This window comes from Macadamia integrifolia, chromosome 12 (assembly GCF_013358625.1).
Source record: "Macadamia integrifolia cultivar HAES 741 chromosome 12, SCU_Mint_v3, whole genome shotgun sequence".
NCBI classification, from domain to species: domain Eukaryota; kingdom Viridiplantae; phylum Streptophyta; class Magnoliopsida; order Proteales; family Proteaceae; genus Macadamia; species Macadamia integrifolia.
In genome coordinates, this window is record NC_056568.1 from 9308102 (window position 1) to 9325119 (window position 17018).

The 17018-nt window shown below is 35.3% G+C and overlaps 1 protein-coding gene across 1 annotated transcript in view; it reads left to right on the top strand.

Annotated features, from left to right (window-relative positions):
• The first annotated feature begins 9926 nt into the window (after positions 1 to 9926).
• LOC122057173 (long chain base biosynthesis protein 2a) overlaps positions 9927 to 17018 on the top strand; it is an 8930-nt gene continuing 1838 nt past the window's right edge. Inside the window, exons 1-12 of the mRNA XM_042619185.1 lie at positions 9927 to 10005; positions 10157 to 10330; positions 10446 to 10511; positions 12580 to 12668; positions 12973 to 13118; positions 13192 to 13316; positions 13440 to 13533; positions 13650 to 13813; positions 15214 to 15375; positions 15530 to 15656; positions 15809 to 15975; positions 16281 to 16388. Coding sequence (XP_042475119.1) covers positions 10205 to 10330; positions 10446 to 10511; positions 12580 to 12668; positions 12973 to 13118; positions 13192 to 13316; positions 13440 to 13533; positions 13650 to 13813; positions 15214 to 15375; positions 15530 to 15656; positions 15809 to 15975; positions 16281 to 16388 — 1374 coding nt within the window. The 5' untranslated portion in view covers positions 9927 to 10005; positions 10157 to 10204. The remainder of the gene's footprint in view (positions 10006 to 10156; positions 10331 to 10445; positions 10512 to 12579; positions 12669 to 12972; positions 13119 to 13191; positions 13317 to 13439; positions 13534 to 13649; positions 13814 to 15213; positions 15376 to 15529; positions 15657 to 15808; positions 15976 to 16280; positions 16389 to 17018) is intronic.

Consider the following 17018-nt stretch of genomic DNA (forward strand, 5'->3'; position numbering starts at 1 on the left):
AAAAAAAAGAAGTAAATAATAAAAAAAAAAAATGGGGTTGGTTATTTGTTATCCTTATTTTTCCCATTTTTCTTTAAATCAATGAATAATAGAAGTGCTATCATCCCTTTAATAATTATTAAAAATATACCAAATATGGGGACCTTGCAAATATATATTTTCCCCTATAAATTCTTGAATTTTTTAGGCATTTATATGTTGACTTAAGGCATGTCTCATTCAATAATTTCCCCATTTCATTATTTGTATTCTCTAGCAAGATATCATATTTTATCAATTCAAATACTGAAAGATCCCAAGTACGTATTGTAATGTGATAGATACATGGTATTTTTACCCTTATATTTCTCTCTCCACAATCCAACAAGATACGAAAATAAGTAGTCCAATATATTTATGGTAAATTTTGGTTGACTCCAATACTACAACATTTTTCTTGTGGAGGTTATTAGTGGTGATGGGTTTCTCTGTACTAATTTTCTTTTTCTTTCATCAAGTCAGATTTAAATTAAAATTAAGAATTAATGTTAAACCTTTAAAGAATAAAATAATTGAAAATTAAAATGTGGACACACCATGGCTGGCATGATTTATTCTATGTAGGCTAGCTATTGGTTGGGGCTCAAATTTCACAGGAGTGTACGGCCGGCAACCCTCTCCTACTTCTATCAATTTGGCCCATATGAACCTTGTCACATGTCAAATCAAATGAATTAAGAAAAGTGATTAAAACCCGTAAGGTTTGGAAGATTATAAGTTATTAATAAAACAAAAGAAATTCTAGAAATTATACAGAAAACACGGGATGTTTTCAAATTTTCAATTAAGTTAGAATGTAAAATTTGACACATGACCAACGGTGAGTATCATCTTCCCATTAATTGAGTTGAATTGCACACTTGAGAGGATATATTAATTTTTCTTTTCATTTTTTTATTCTAACTTTTATTATTTATAACTTTTATAACAAACCAAATAATGTGATTTGAATATTTATATTTGAAACCTATTTGTGTTATATGTATTGTGATTAATTTTTTTTAAAAAACATAATTGTTTTTCATTATACTTCTATTCTTGATCTGATGGTTATAGACAAGTAGCTATTCATTCAATATGATGATCAATGACTTCTTTAATTTTAGGATTTTTTTTTAAACATGTTTTAGGTTGTCAAATAGTTTCTAATTTTAGTTTTTTACCTTTTTATTATAACATATATATTTTTTTTTCAACAAGGGTAAATCCTGTCATGTCATATATATACTCAAATTAAAAATAGAAAAGACATATTTTTAATAATGGTATAGTGATAAATCACTATCAAATTATTTTGAAAACCTGATTTTACCCTGATACAAGACAACCCGATGTGATACCATGTGTACAAGTAAGTACCATCCATACATAGAAGATGTGTTCCATAAGAAATTGAAAAAAAAAAAATCTTAAATATAAAATCCTCCTATTAATTTACTTAAATAAATCTATCCACAATGAAAAAACCAATAAATAAATAAATAAAAACTAAACTAAAAACAAAACTCAAATACACAGCATTACCCCTCTACTTTTCCCCTACTGTGGCCTCCATTCTTGTTCCTTTCTGTTCTTCAAGAGGTGCATGCATAACGTAATGGAGTTCAACACATAATAGTAGGAGAGAACTAAAACTTTTGTAGTTTCCACAACATGTGGAGCCCAAATGATTGAGCTTTTGGTAGAATATTTGAGAGTTTCCAGATAGTGGAGTTTGAGTGGGAGTGTCTCATTAATAATAGTCAATATCCCTCTCATTGAGATCACAAATTAGCCGATATTTGTAGTTGCTATAATTTGGTTCAGTTGCCATGGAAACCACTTTTTGTACTACTCTCTCCTTTTTTGTGACCCCCATATTTTAACTAATAAGGATGCTAAGGGATGTAAATTCCCAAGTGCATAGTGTTGCTATATATAATTTTATGTAGTACTATTTCCATTTGTCAATAAAATTTTAGGAAATATGTAACACTAAAAGAGCCATAGTAGAATCTTGAGAAAGCGGTATAGATCACTGAGTTGAGACTTGAGATAGCCACGTCACCCAATTTGACAAGTGGCCAATTAATATGGTCCAATCTTTTTCAGTGATTAATCAACCAAATCATTAAGCTATCTAGCTGAAGAGAACACCAAATCTTCTCCACAGTTGTAAAAATTACCAAGAATATCAAATTTTCATTGTTGGGTTGATAGTATTTGTTAGTGAGCAAGGCCCCTGCTATGGCAATGTCAAAGATGGGATTTCTGTATTTCTATGTTGTCTTTTAGTCTTTGTTTCAGGTTTTCTTGTAATTTCTTGTGTATTCATGTGTTCCTTCCATGATTCTAAAAGTCATAATAGAACGATAAGTATCGGTTAGGTCGAAATCATATTAGCCTTGATCGATCCTCAATCCTGACCTTTTCGATCCTGATCTACATGTTTGGTTCAAAAGTAAAATCGTAACAAATTTGAATAATAATAAAAAAAAAGAGGTAGGTCTGTTCAATATGATCTAATCCAGATGAATCCAAATTAATAGTAGAATGATATATATTGACCTTGACTAATCCGACGATTGTTCTCAAGTTTTAGAACCTTGTTTCCTTCTCTTTTTTTTTTTCTTAACGGGAAATGACATTTTAACGGAAAAAAAAAAAAAGGTCAGAACATATTTTTATATTTCCAACTAAGTGGTGAGAAGGATGTTGATCCTTTATTACATAGACCCATCTAGATTCATGAGAGAAAAAAAAAAGATTTAAGGGTTTTGATGAGGCGTGAGTTTCGCAAGAAATCATTTTTTTTTTTGGTACAATCAAGAAATCATGTTGAATTGTGTGAAGAGGAGGAAATATAAAAAGGTTGAAATTGTGAATACAAGATACAAGGAAATTCGACTGATATAAAAGGGATTTATTTGTAGAACTTGAAAAAAAAATTGTGAGATTTATGACATCAGAGTTACGAGACAAAGCACCATCTCCTTCTCCCTTTGAAGCTAAGTTTTTCTCTCTCATTTATATACACACACGTAGTGCAACTACAAAAAGACAGAGGACATGCTTCTTCGTTTAGCAATCTTGTGATATAGACTTGTACTCATTGAGAGAAGGATACATGGGCCCCTCTCTCTCTCTCTCTCTCTCTCTCTCTTTTGAGGATGGTGGGAAAAGGGTGGCTTTCGTAGGTTTGTTTGATAGTTTTGGCATTGGCTTGTGTGTTAGTGGGAAGTGGGGAACGGGACTCCTGGGAAGTGATGATTTCAAAGTGTAAAGAGGGCCAACTTTCCAATAACAGCTCGCTTTTTATTGGGTTTGCATCTCATGTTCCCCCCCTGAATACGGGCTTTTTCTCATACAAAAAACCCTTCAAAACACTCAACTCTCAAGTCTTCTCACGTCTTGCAATATTTTTGCATACTTATTAAAATTTCCTTTCTTTTGTGTTCCCACGAACACTTTGCATATCACCAACCCAAAAATATTCCATTCATCATCTCCAATCTCCCCCACCTCTTCTTCGTCAATCAAACTTCATCATTTTCAACTTCAAGTGTGAGTGTGTGTGTTGTCTTTACGTTTTTTTTCCCCCACAAGTTGTTTTTAGATTTTCTCTTCTTTCTCATTCTTTATATCAGTTATTATAAGTAGTGTTACTCCACTACAAAAGCCTCTCTCTCTCTCTCTCTCTCTCTCTACACTAGGACCCCTTTCTTAGTGCATACCATAGTTCAAAATCTTGTTTCCGTACACCATTTGAGCAAAATACCAGAATTTCATCAAATTAATGTATTCTTTTTGTTGGATCAAACACCAAGAAATGCAAAAATAAATAGACAAAAGATCTACACGATACAGAGATTTAACGAAGTTCACACACCAGTGTGGTATGCTACGTCCTCGGGCGAAGAAGAAGATGTTTCTCTATGTAGAAAAAATATTACATCCAAGCAGCGGTGAGAAAACTCGTCCTGAAACCTTAGCTCAAAAAACCCCCCAAAATACAATGACCTTTCTCAACAAGACAACAATACATTATATACTCCAAGTCGTGAGTCGACCCGATCAAACCATACCCAAAATACAGTGACCTTTCTTTATTTTTATTTGATTCATTTTCTCTTCCCTACTAATGGTCATGCTGAAGGTGAGGGCTGTTTTATTTCGAACATTTCAAAATGAAACTAACGAATTTTCAAATTATGGGCATGCATTAAATAGTATGCAATATTGGATGTAATATTCATGTAATTTGGCATGCATCTCTCACATACTTTGACCTACTTAGAGCAATGGACATGCTTAATAAAACAAAAGGGATCCATTAATGAAACTGTGCATGCAACTTGCTCTGGATTTTTTTTTTTTTTCTCATATAGAGTATGCCTAGCTAGGATCAATTGATATTCCATATCAGAGGGCTCATGCATAGACTAAATCTTTTGTCACCAAAAATCGACGAGAGTCGTGGATGCCATGCATATCGATTGGTTGATCGATCAGTTAGTGGGTACGCATGGTATGCATATATAGGAAATAAATGATTGTTTAGAAAATAATTTTTTTTTTTTGTAATTACGTTTGTGTAAAAATATTATTAAAAATCTTAATTATATTTATAAAATTTATCAGATGTAACAGATTTGATTTTAAAAATTAAAACTTAACAGACAATCCATACTGGTAATGGCTACAAAAAAGTCTATTTTAGTCTTGTTTTAAATATCATTTCCCTTCCTAATTTCATTTATATAATTTTTTTTTGTGAGATATAATCCAATTAAATATCCATTGCATTGGGTTTATGAGCTTGGGTATGGCCGTAGTGCCGTATTAACGACCATACTTAGCCTCTAAAAAATAATATAATATAGTCATACAATAAATAATTTCTTTATTATGTAATTCTATTGTCATAGCCCTAAAGACTACAAGGAATATGACAATGTAGTAATGTACTCGTAAACCAATATAATATACTAATAACGATCATAATAAATTTTAAATAAGATTTCACTTTTTTATATTAATTTTTAAACACGTATTTCAGATGTTGGAGCTGTTAAGAGTCTTAAGACGTGAGAAGGGCTCATAATATCTAGTGTATCTAATAGAAAATGGACTTGCAGAATTAATAAATAAATTATCAAATGTCTAAGAGGATGATTTGAGTGTGAGCTGTAATCTAGCTAATTAATCAGCTCTTCCCTTTCTCTTTTAAAAAAAATAAAATTAAAGGGCTAATCTCTCTCTCTCTCTCTCTCTCTCTCTCTCTCTCTCATATATTACATTAATCAACTTGCAATTTGCCGTTTTGGTTTTGGTGGTTGACACTTGGAACTTGGAAGGGGAAGGAAATTAGTAATACCAAAGGTGGCCGCCAGTAATATTCCCGACATCTCCTGCACATGATGTAAGTTAGTTTTAATAATTATAATTAATTAATTGATTGTAATTAAATTTCCACGCTTCTCATGGGCCGTGGCCCATGGGACGTAAGAGAGAGAGAGAGAGAGAGTATGTATATACGTGGATGAGTAGATCCCACCTGCCCGTCCGATTACGCGTGCTAGAGTTGGAAGGGGGTGTCCTTGAGGAGCCCTTTTAAAGTCCTTGCTCGCTTTCTCCGCATATGTGGTAGACTTCTTCCACGGCCTACCTCCACTTCTATTTTCTAATCCATATTAATTAAGGAAATGGTTTCCGTCAGGTTGCATGGCCTCTACATCAGCCCGGGGGCTGATGGGAGTACACACCAACATCAAAGGGAGGGAGGCAGGGAGGCAGGGAGGGAGGGGTATTCATTTCACTGTATCATTTGAGAGGAGCAGCTTTCTTTTTCTCAAAGGAAAAGAACACTCCCTAGTCACACGTCCTTACGTCCAAACACAAAGGATGATGAAATGACGTTGTTACCCTTGTTGATGTTCTTATGTATATCCTTATTGCCTCGTACTAATGTAGGACCACGCAACCAGAAAGCACTCTCCCCTTTTCTCAATTAATTAATTAATTTTGTTCCATAACATCATGGATTATCCTCTATTTTTTCTTCTTGCTCTCCCTCTTTTATTTCTATTTATAACTTAATGTTTGCTTTTGATTTTACTCCGTATTATATCTATCATTTATGTTAATTAATATTAATTAATTAAATATAAGACTAATAAATATAATTTTCTATTTGAATTAGTCAGCTTGTTAGGGTTTACACTTACAACCATATATAAATATTTTAGGTTGGGGTACCAACACAGTACAAAATTCAGAAGATAGCATGAAGCACCCAATCCTAGGAAGTCCATGGGAGGAATTGTTAATTAGTATTATTTCCTCGTCCACCTCAGGGCTCTAATACCAACTTTCTTCTCTTATTAGTAACTCTATTTCTAGTATTTGTTTTCTTTCTTAATAATCAATTAAAACTTTCCCAGATGTTTCTGCAGTTTTTGTTTTCTTTTTCTTTTTAATAATATAAAGATTCAACATTTTAACTATTCAGAATTTCATTGAAAGAATCAAAGGAAATGTTGGAAGATTCAGTTTCTCTTAACACTGTGGTAAAGAGAGAATCTCGTCATCCACAAAACTTGATCATTTGAATGGACTAAAGAAGTTAATTTGGACCCTCAGCGATAGGGGGTGGATCTGCTAAAATGTTAGTAGTCTCACACTCATTTGTTAAGGTCCTTGATGCCTTCATGTCTTTGAGATTGCTAGGGATTTATGTTTTCTAGTTAATTTACATCTAAATCTAAACACACAAAGACAGAAGACCAATCAGCATTTTCCACCTTCGGTATTACCATTATCAGGGAGATGCCAATCATCTAAAAAAAAAAACAATCATATGGGGAATTGAAATCTAAGTCTACATAAGACTACATCAAGCATCAATCAACAACTTGTTTTGCATATGCCAAAGCAAGACAATGATTTTGGTTGTCTATCAAGGGCCTTTTTTTTTTTTTTTTTAGACATTTCCAATCAAGGGCCCATAGGCCAACTAGGATGGCAGCCCAACATGACTTTGGGTCGTTTCAGAAAACCCATGAGCCCACGAGTCTCTTTATCTGTTCTAATGCAAGATTAAGACCGTAATCCGTACGTTGGGTGGGATCGAGATTTACAGCCTTCGAGTGACACTCAAGCTAAGACCGGTTCAGTGCTACTTGTCCCATAAATCATTAACTGTTTGGAACAGTGGACCGTTAGGATTTATTGGAAGATCATCTTGTTTGGCTGCCATCAGTTCCAATCATTGATTGGTTAACCAGATGGTCGAACCATTGGATCAGACCATTTGAGCCGAGCATGACATTGTTGGACCTTAAGCTAACAGGCCCATGGCTTGGCTTCTAACTACTGAAAATTTCAATATTCAAGATTGGTGAGCCACTTATCTTGGTTTTAGCCCAAAATGTCATTACTGTTGAATGTTCAACCATCAGGTTAAAAATTCAATATGGATACCCTCTTCAAATGGCTTAACCATTGGACGAGATCAGAAGGATTTATTTCTTAGCCTGCAGCTTATTTTGATTGTTTCTAAATCAATACAGTACACACAGCTAGGGGTGCAAGTTTGACCCAACAAGCTCAAGTCTACCCGAAGCCTGGTAGGGGCTGGGTTGGGCTTTTCAGCCTGAAGGGTGAGTTAGGATTAAGAGTTTAGGCCCATGTTAATGTCAGGCCAGGCCTTGGGTTGAGTCTAGCCTTCGGTTGAGACTGACCTTGTATATATAAATAATCTCATTGAGAACTGTGCTGCAAGAGGTTTTTTTTATTTTTTTTATTTTATTTTTTTTATTTTTATTTTAGACAAGAGAATACCTTAATTGCCAAGAACAACACTTTAAAATTAAGAGGACTAAGCCAAGGGTTTAATGATAAAATAGGGCCAAGCCCGGTCCGTCCTGAGCCCAGTAGGGCTGGGCCTGGGCTGAAATATCTCAAACTGATATAAGGTTGGGTTGGGCTTAGATTGAGTCTTGAGGACCCAAGGTAGGGCTTTGGTTTACATAGCCCTCAGCCTAACCCGACTCTATTGCACCCCTAATAAACATTATACTATACATTTAGGAATCCGTTTGATAATGTTTCAAGAAATGCATTTCTATAGTTTCTGTGTCTAGAAATGGTAGAAATAGAACAAAAAACGTTTGATAAAACTGTTTCGTTTAACTTGTTTTTAGAAATAAGTTTTTGGAAACGACTCGTGGTCATTCTTTCACTGATTACTATTGACTTCCAGAAACATAATTTATCACACACCTTCAATTCCATTTCTGTTTATAGAAATAGAAATTTATGTTTCTGCCATTTCTTTAAACAGTTATGACAGAAACATTATGAAACGGGCCCTTAGGTCTGTCTAAAATGCAAACCAAAATGGTGAAATGAGCCCAAACAATTTTGTTTGGAACATGAACCAATCCCCGGCTTCTTCGCATTTTCTCTGTCGGCGGCAGCCCTGGAACAGCCAAAAGCATATGCATGAGAGTTTGGTTTTTATATACCCAACAGACCAACGCCTTATGGATCCGGTTTCCAGAAACCAGACCAAATCCACTGTTACAACCTCTTATCCTATGAGAACCTTTATGAAGGTGATCCACCGTGACATTTCAATTTTAGAAAGAAAACAAAGGAAGGTTGTTGCTTAAACAACCTTAATTAAGTGTCCTTAATGATGGAATCATGTAGTTATGTCAATGAGCATTTAATGCTTCATTTTCTTTCATTTGAAATTCACTCTTTTCAAGGCATTTCACAATGACTAAATTCCAACGGTACTTTTCTATTAGCTATTTTTTCAACAGATTTTTTCCCTCTCATATAATTATATGTACCATTTAGCTTGCAAAAGTTATATTGGTAATTTACATTTTTCTGAATTTGTAAGTGTGTCATGGTGAGTTTGAAGTTTTATAACCGTGAGTGAGTTCCCAAGAGACTTGGGGTTTGGCGTTCTTTTATGACCCTTATTACTTTATATTAATTATTCATTTTGCTTAGAAGGGTATCCTCTCTAGTGTACCTAACAGGCATTTGACATTTGGCAACACCTGAGCATGTCCATGATATTTATTTTTTTTTTTTGGTAAGGGAGCATGTCCATGATAAGCCTTTGATTTGTAGTTGATAGAATTTATAATTTGTATTTTTCGGACATATAGGTGTACCATGGTGAGCCTTAATTATGAATTTGATGTTCTCTAATGATGAGTAAGTCCCACGTCGTGATTAAGTAAATCTCTTTGACTTAGAGTTATGTAATACTCTCAGCCCTTGGGTGAAGTGATAATTTATGACCCTTGTTACTTTGTAATTAACTCTCATTTTGAAAATAGAATTCTCCGCATCCTCAATATTATTGTGTAATTTCATTTTGATCGATAATAATATCTAATATTTTATTTTATTTTATTTTATTTTTTTTGAAAAATTTTCTCTAGTTTCACCATTTCTCCTTATTATTGTAAGAAGTTGCCCTAGAGTCCCATCTGATGGCAACAATACGGGAAATCTCTTCATTGTGGGTAAAGAAAAACAATGGTCCTCTTTTCCTTTTATCTTCCTTCTAAATATAGAAATTTCATTTTGACACCTTTTAGTGCATAAAATAATTTATAATTTTCATATATATTCTAAAAGAAAATATGCAAAAATAATGATAAGTAATTATTAAATACTTTTTCCTCTTTAAGAATATATTTTTTATTATAAATTATTGTTAAAGTTCATGTTTACCCTAATTTTAAAAATTATTGAGAATAAGAGAAAGAGTAATTAAAAGAATAATATGTGTCATCATCAGCCCCTTTTTTTTAAAAAAGAAAAATTTTAACAGTCCCTTTAAAAAATTGTGATTGGTGGTCTTAAGACAAAATGTCAAAACCCGAAGAGAGGGATTGGTTGTGCCCTTCTCTCTCTCTCTCTCTCGGAGTCTGTCGGGCTCTCGGACGGTCGAACCAGGTAAGGCTGTCGAGCCTTGAATCTGCATTTGTTTTCCGCTTGAAGCCTTGACTTTAAGACCACCAATTTTAAAATCTTCTTTGGATCCCAACTATCTACTTGTACAATTTATCATCGTTTCCATTTCCGTTCTTCATTTCTGGAATGACAGGGGCTTGGATCTCCTAGCCAATTCTCGAGGTTCCAGTCGCAGTTCGAGATGATCACCATTCCATATTTGACTGCTCTTACCACTTACTTCAGTTACGGATTGTTTTTCGCTTTCGGTCAAATCAGAGATTTCTTCAGAAAAGTTATCGAATGGCGGAAATCCAACAATCTTCAGGTTCTCCATCGTCCTCCTGTGTTTTGGTTTCATTTACAAACAAGTCTTCCTTCTTCCCACTTACTTATCATTGATCGTTTGTTTCATATAATTCATGTCTCTTTCCTTTGGACAGGGATACGCGCCGATTTGCTTAGGGCTGGAAGATTTTTATGTCCGACGTTTGTATCTCCGTATTCAGGTAATTTATTCAAAAAAAATTCTTCGTTTTTTTTCCGTCTGTTTATTTGGTTATCAATCTTAATGAAAGTTTCATAATTTTGGGTATCCCGTTGAACTGTTTCTGTTCTCTTTATCTCAAATCATTGATAGTCTGGATCATTGAGTTGTTGTGTCTGTGTGTGGGTGGGTGGGGTGTGTGATGTTATATGCAAATTTCAACTTCCAGACGCTGTAGTCATTAATTTTGGAGGTTTTGCTTTCTGGTGTTCACTATGGCCATTTTTATGATTTTGACAAGAATACAAATTCATTGGCAACCTGAAAGACTTGGCAGACGTGCATATTAATGAATGAAGAGAATTAGGGTGTTAACTAGGTATTTTTGACATAGATTGAACAATATAGATAACATTCACTGTAGCAATGCTAGTGTACAGGGTCCAAAGGAACATGAGAACCATAGACAGCTCACAGAGATGATATTCTCTTGGGACAACCAAAATACAAGCAGACCTGAATCTAGTAGAAGACATGCCCTTAAGGTCAACCAACTATGGGGACCAAAGGGACAATAATTTGAATGCCCTCTGATCACCCAATCTGTTGAAGTGAAAATCATCATCCAAGATTCTGCCTTTTTCTCTACAACCACTTGCCCTTGTGCAACCAAAATGCCACCCAGGCCCTTCAACAAGCTTGGCTTATTACAAAGAGAAGCATTCTCTAAACCTGAAGAATTCCAAACAGCACAAGGAGTCCAAACCTTGCACATGTTATAGCTGTAGATGACGCTCTACCTTGTAAAACCTATTGAGGCATGATATGGGTACTCTTTCCCCTTTATGAGCTAAGCAGTCCACTCTCTACTATAATGTTGTGGATCATTCTGTCCAAACTTTTAGTTTCTCACCCAAAAAGAAAAGAGAAAAAATAAAAGAGGAAATGTTATCCAAACAAAGAATGACACTGATGAAGAGCAAACAGTACAGTAGGATGTGTGCCATGTGGGTAGTCCTCACACATGAAGAAGGTTGATTTCAATGTTCTGTGGCTGAACTGACATATCGTAGTTGTAGTTTTGTTTTATTTGTCCCCCCAACAAAAAAAGTCAGTGTAGTTAGGAATCCAAGGTCTTCATATGCTCCATGCACTTCAAGCTTTGAGATGATGAATGAAATATTTATTTTATTACTTTGGAGACAAATTCTGATAGGAAGCAAGATCGCATTCAACTTCTTGGTCAGATTTGTTAATTAAAAAAAATAAAAAATATATTTGATAGCTTAAATATACATTCTTTTTCTTCCTAAATTTTTGCATTTCTCTGCTGTTCTCTCTCATACCAAACCCTACCTTATTTCTCTTTAGAACCTTAGTTTCAAGAATTTACATCAAACACAATTTATCCGGTTTCCTCTCTCATGGAAACATGTGACATCCTACAGTACACACCTTACTCGTGATTTTGCAGTGTAGCTGACATATTTAATGATAACCATTGTGCCACATTGCACTGCCAATATTACTACTGTTCTTATGTTAGTAGATTATTTATTGGTTATATTTGTGATGTTTAACTTTAGCCAGGGGAGGAACATGGAATGTTATTCGAGCCCAGTTCAGGTCCACTTCGGGTTTGGATTGGGGCTGGGATGTGAAGTTAGTTTGGTAATTCATTCCATTTTCCCCCTCTTTTGGTAATCAAATAAGTGATTCTTCTCAAATTATTCTTTATGGACATTTATGTGGGGGGTTTTTATTGTTATGCTTTACTGGATTTACCGTTGGATATGTGCTGGCCTCAATTATCTTCAATTGAAGTATTCAATCTTGGAATCTAAGGTTTTTTCTTAGTTTCATTACGTGATAACCCTTGATTGTTGATATTCATTTTAGTATTCTAGTAATAAAATTTTTTAATGATACAAATAAATTTTTTTGGTAAAATGATACAAATAATTGGAACCTGACGTGTTATGTTGATATTCATTCTAGGATTATAGCCATAACGTTGATTCCCGACGTGCTATCTTTAAGAGTGGAGCCCCCAAATGTACTTATTATCTCTTCCCAATCTTTATTGGCAGGACTGCTTTGGAAGACCAATCGCAAGTGCCCCTGATGCTTGGTTCGATGTGGTTGAGCGTTACTCCACTGACAATAACAAGACTCTAAAGTGAGTGGAGTTCTCAATATTTTTTATAAGTCTTTGAGGAGTTCCTTATCCTTTTCACCATCCATCTATTCTACAGATTCTCAATTTTCTTTATGTCATACCATTGAATTATTCTTTTAATTACTTTTGGTAATTGACAATGTCAAATTACAAGGAGCAGTCATCAGTTTCTTATTAGCTGTCCAACTAATTTACTGATATAAGAAATTAAATTTCTCTATGGAATGACCGTCTTCATGAATTTATGAATACAGTGCAAAACATTATGAGAACATGATCCAACTAAGGTTGTTTTCTGATGCAGACGATCCACAAAAATAAATAGATGCCTCAACCTGGGTTCTTACAATTACCTTGGATTTGCGGCATCAGATGAATATTGCACTCCCCGTGTTATTGACTCTTTGAAGAGATTTTCAGCAAGTACCTGTAGTGCCCGTGCAGATGGTGGTAGGTTTTTCAAATCACAAAATGTAATTATTTTATGGGGGTCGAATTTCAGCTAATGCACTTATGCCATCAGGCACTACCAGATTGCATACTGAACTGGAGGAGTATGTTGCAAAGTTTGTTGGAAAGTCATCAGCTTTAGTATTTGGGATGGGCTATGTCACAAACTCGGCTATCCTTCCCGTCCTGATTGGGAAGGTCTGTATAGTTACTTAAATCATATTACTCTGTAATTTAGGTTCATTCATCACATAGAGCATTCTGTTTTAACTTTGTTAGATTGATATTTCATATGTTAATAATTATGATGGCCATCTACAGGGGGGCTTGATAATTAGTGATTCCCTGAACCACAACTCAATTGTCAATGGTGCTCGGGGATCAGGAGCCACAGTTAGGGTCTTTCTTCATAATAGTAAGTTTGTAATGTGACACACTATTGTTTTAAGTTTAAGACTTGCAAAATTTAGCCTCAAATTTTTTTATCTCAAAGTGTTTTCACCCACATGAGCTTTCTTATCTTGCTTTTAGCACCTTCACACTTGGAAGACGTCTTGAGAGAACAAATTGCTGAGGGACAACCACGGACACATAGACCTTGGAAAAAGATAATTGTTGTTGTGGAGGGAATCTACAGCATGGAGGGGGAGCTTTGTAAACTTCCCGAGATTATAGCAGTCTGCAAAAAATACAAGGTTGTGCCTATGTGAGATGGAAACTTATATTTTTTTTTTTTTATTAGTGTGTTTTGTATCTTATAGCAGTCTGCAAAAAATACAAGGTTGTGCCTATGTGAGATGGAAACTTTTATATATATTTTTTTATTAGTGTCGCCAACTTTTGTATCTTGTTAGTAATTTATGTGAGTTTAATGGTCTTTTTTGGATCAGTATGTTGAGCAATTGGATAAACATGTTAATTCTTAAGGGTAAAAAGTAAAAAATTAAAACTTAAAAACAGGATGAATACTTCATGAAATTAAAACTCTCCAGTTGAAATATCCAATAGAAGCTCCTTTAATAAGTATCCGTTTTCATTTGTTTCGGGTTAACTTGCTATGATCAATTGCATTAGAGAAAAAATTATAGTTGGAAATCTTTGTTATGTGATTTGTTCTGTAAATATTTTGAAAACTTGAAGCTGGTAAAGGCTGTCATGTGGATCTCATTGTTTAATGATGAAAGAGAATGATAGTAAATCCAGGTATTGGCCGCTTGTAACACTGAAAAGATTAATTAATTTCATAAACTTCTTGAGATCATATCCTAGAGTGGATTATTTTTATAAGCTTAAAATAAGGTTTTTACAGTTTCAGCATATGCTTGCCACTTGGTATTATATGGTTTTAGTTTCTGATATCACTCAATCACATCATAAAACATTGTATTTAGGGAAGCATTTTGATGTCTTAAAACCATTTTGTGGAAACTGATGAATGATTAAAAATGCAATTTATATTCTGTTACATATTAGTCGCAACTAGAACTGTAAGTCTCTTCCTTGTGAGATCCATATGATTAGTAAGTTTTTGCATCTAGATCAATGTTCATATCCAGCACCGGAGCTCTACCTGGATGATGTTAGTTGGTTCTCTCTGCAGACAATAGTTGGCTCCCCCTAGGCAAGTTAGTTGGTTAGACTCCAGCAATCAAGCTTGATTTGGGAAAGTTCTGATCAGATTGTGTCGATCTCCAGCTTTAAGCTGGCAGATTCAAAACGCAAAGCCTGTGAGACTGCTCATTCAAATCAGTTAACTGGCTTTGTTGTACATACTTTTTTTTTCTCCCCTCCCCCCTTTTTTTTTTTTTTTTTTTGGTGCAAAAAAAATTTAAGTACAAGGGGAAAAAGGGGGCAGCCAACCAGGGGCGCAATCCCAAGAGGCAGACACGAGGAAAACACATGCCCTAGTAGCAAGAACATTGAAAGTTGGCAGGTTGCTAATGCATCAAATTAGTGAGCACCTTGAGCTGTTGATATGCTATTGTATTTGTACGTCTGTTGTGAAATATGTACAATTCATGTGCAAGACCTTCCATATCTTCACTTACTTTATGTTTAATTTCTATTCTTATTTTTTTACTTTTATTTTGTACAGGCCTTCACGTACTTGGATGAGGCCCATAGCATTGGAGCAGTTGGGAAAACAGGACGAGGTGTTTGTGAGCTCTTAGGAGTGGATACTGCAGATGTGGATATCATGATGGGAACTTTTACAAAATCATTTGGGTCATGTGGTGGTTATATTGCAGGATCTAAGGTTTTGTCTCTTTTATGCCTCAAAACTTGTCATGCCTGCAGAGCATTATCGCTGCCGTTGCTTAAGTTTATTCATGGTTAATAGTTGGTTGAACAATGTCTGCTATGAACTTAGGTTGTGCATTCTGTACTCAAGCCATTTCTTGTCATTTCAGGAACTTATCCAATATCTGAAGTACAATTGCCCCGCCCATCTTTATGCAACATCTATCTCGCCGCCTGCTGCCCAGCAAATTATTTCTGCCATAAAGGTTATTCTTGGAGAGGATGGTTCTAGTAGAGGTTCAAATGGCATTCCTCCTTAAAACTTGGCATCTTTGAATTTGTGATTTGTTTGTGAGGCTTGAAGCCTTTCTATGTAATTGACTTTGTAATGACTTGGGTTAACTCTGGTTTATTTTGATGCGACTTATGCTACATTTGGTCTCATATAGGGGCTCAGAAACTTGCTCGGATACGTGAGAACAGCAATTTTTTCCGGTCAGAACTTCAGAAGATGGGCTTTGAGGTTTTAGGGGATTATGACTCTCCTGTAATGCCAATAATGCTGTATAATCCAGCCAAAATTCCTGCCTTTTCTCGGGAGTGCCTCAAGCAAAATGTAAGTCAAGTGTTATTAACCATGAATTGTTTACATGCATATATTGGCACATAAACGTCCAACACACATGTAACCTGGTGATTTGTCATCTATCTGCAAAAATTTTCACTCGAGTATCTCTTGGGGTAATATCTCAGGTAGTGGGCCCCCCCTGAGTATTTTCTATTTCTGCTAATCATTGACCATAAATTTGTCTCTCATGTTTGGACAAAATTCTTCTCCTTTATTATGTTGACCCTTGCTTTTCACAGTTGGTATCAATTACAATTTCTGTGGCTTGTTAACAATACATGGTGATGTTGAAGGTGGCTGTCGTGACGGTTGCATTCCCAGCAACCCCACTATTGTTGGCCAGGGCGCGTATCTGCATATCTGCTTCTCATACTAAGGAAGACCTGATCAAAGCTCTAGAGGTAAATTTCATATCCAGAAATTTAGTGTTCTGTCATTTATTTCGGCTATGTATCTTTTAGGCTTTGTTCAGTGGGGAAGAATCATAACAAAAAATTTTAAACACAAAATTTGGTGGGAGCCTTGGAAAGAAATTGCTTTCATGCTGTTTTATTTGGCAATAAAATCCTCATCCTTGAATTTAAGGTTTTCCTGTTCCCTTTTCTTTTACTGGTTGGCGGCAAGATTTCTACAGATTCTTGTGAGAAACCTGCATTCTCATTCTGTTCACTTCTCTTGGCCATAAAGCTCAGGAATTTTCCTCTGGTAAGATTCTTGTAAGACCTCTCTCTTGCTCACTCCGGAGAACGTCAGCACATTATTAGACCCATGAATAAAAAACATAGTAGCAAGGGAAAGGGTTTCATATGATGCTAGAGGGGGGGGGGAGCGTAATGAATTGTCCAATAGAGGGGCATTTATTGAGGAGAGAGTGAGGGGTGCATCAGTGGGATGTGAGAGGGCGTGTACAAGTATCTGCACACTAGTGCCATGCGCTTCCTTTTCCCTAATGGCAATTACCGGTTTTGGGTTGATGGTTTCTTTTTCCCCTTCTGATCTAGTTGCTTTGGCCCCCCATGCCCCCCCCCCCC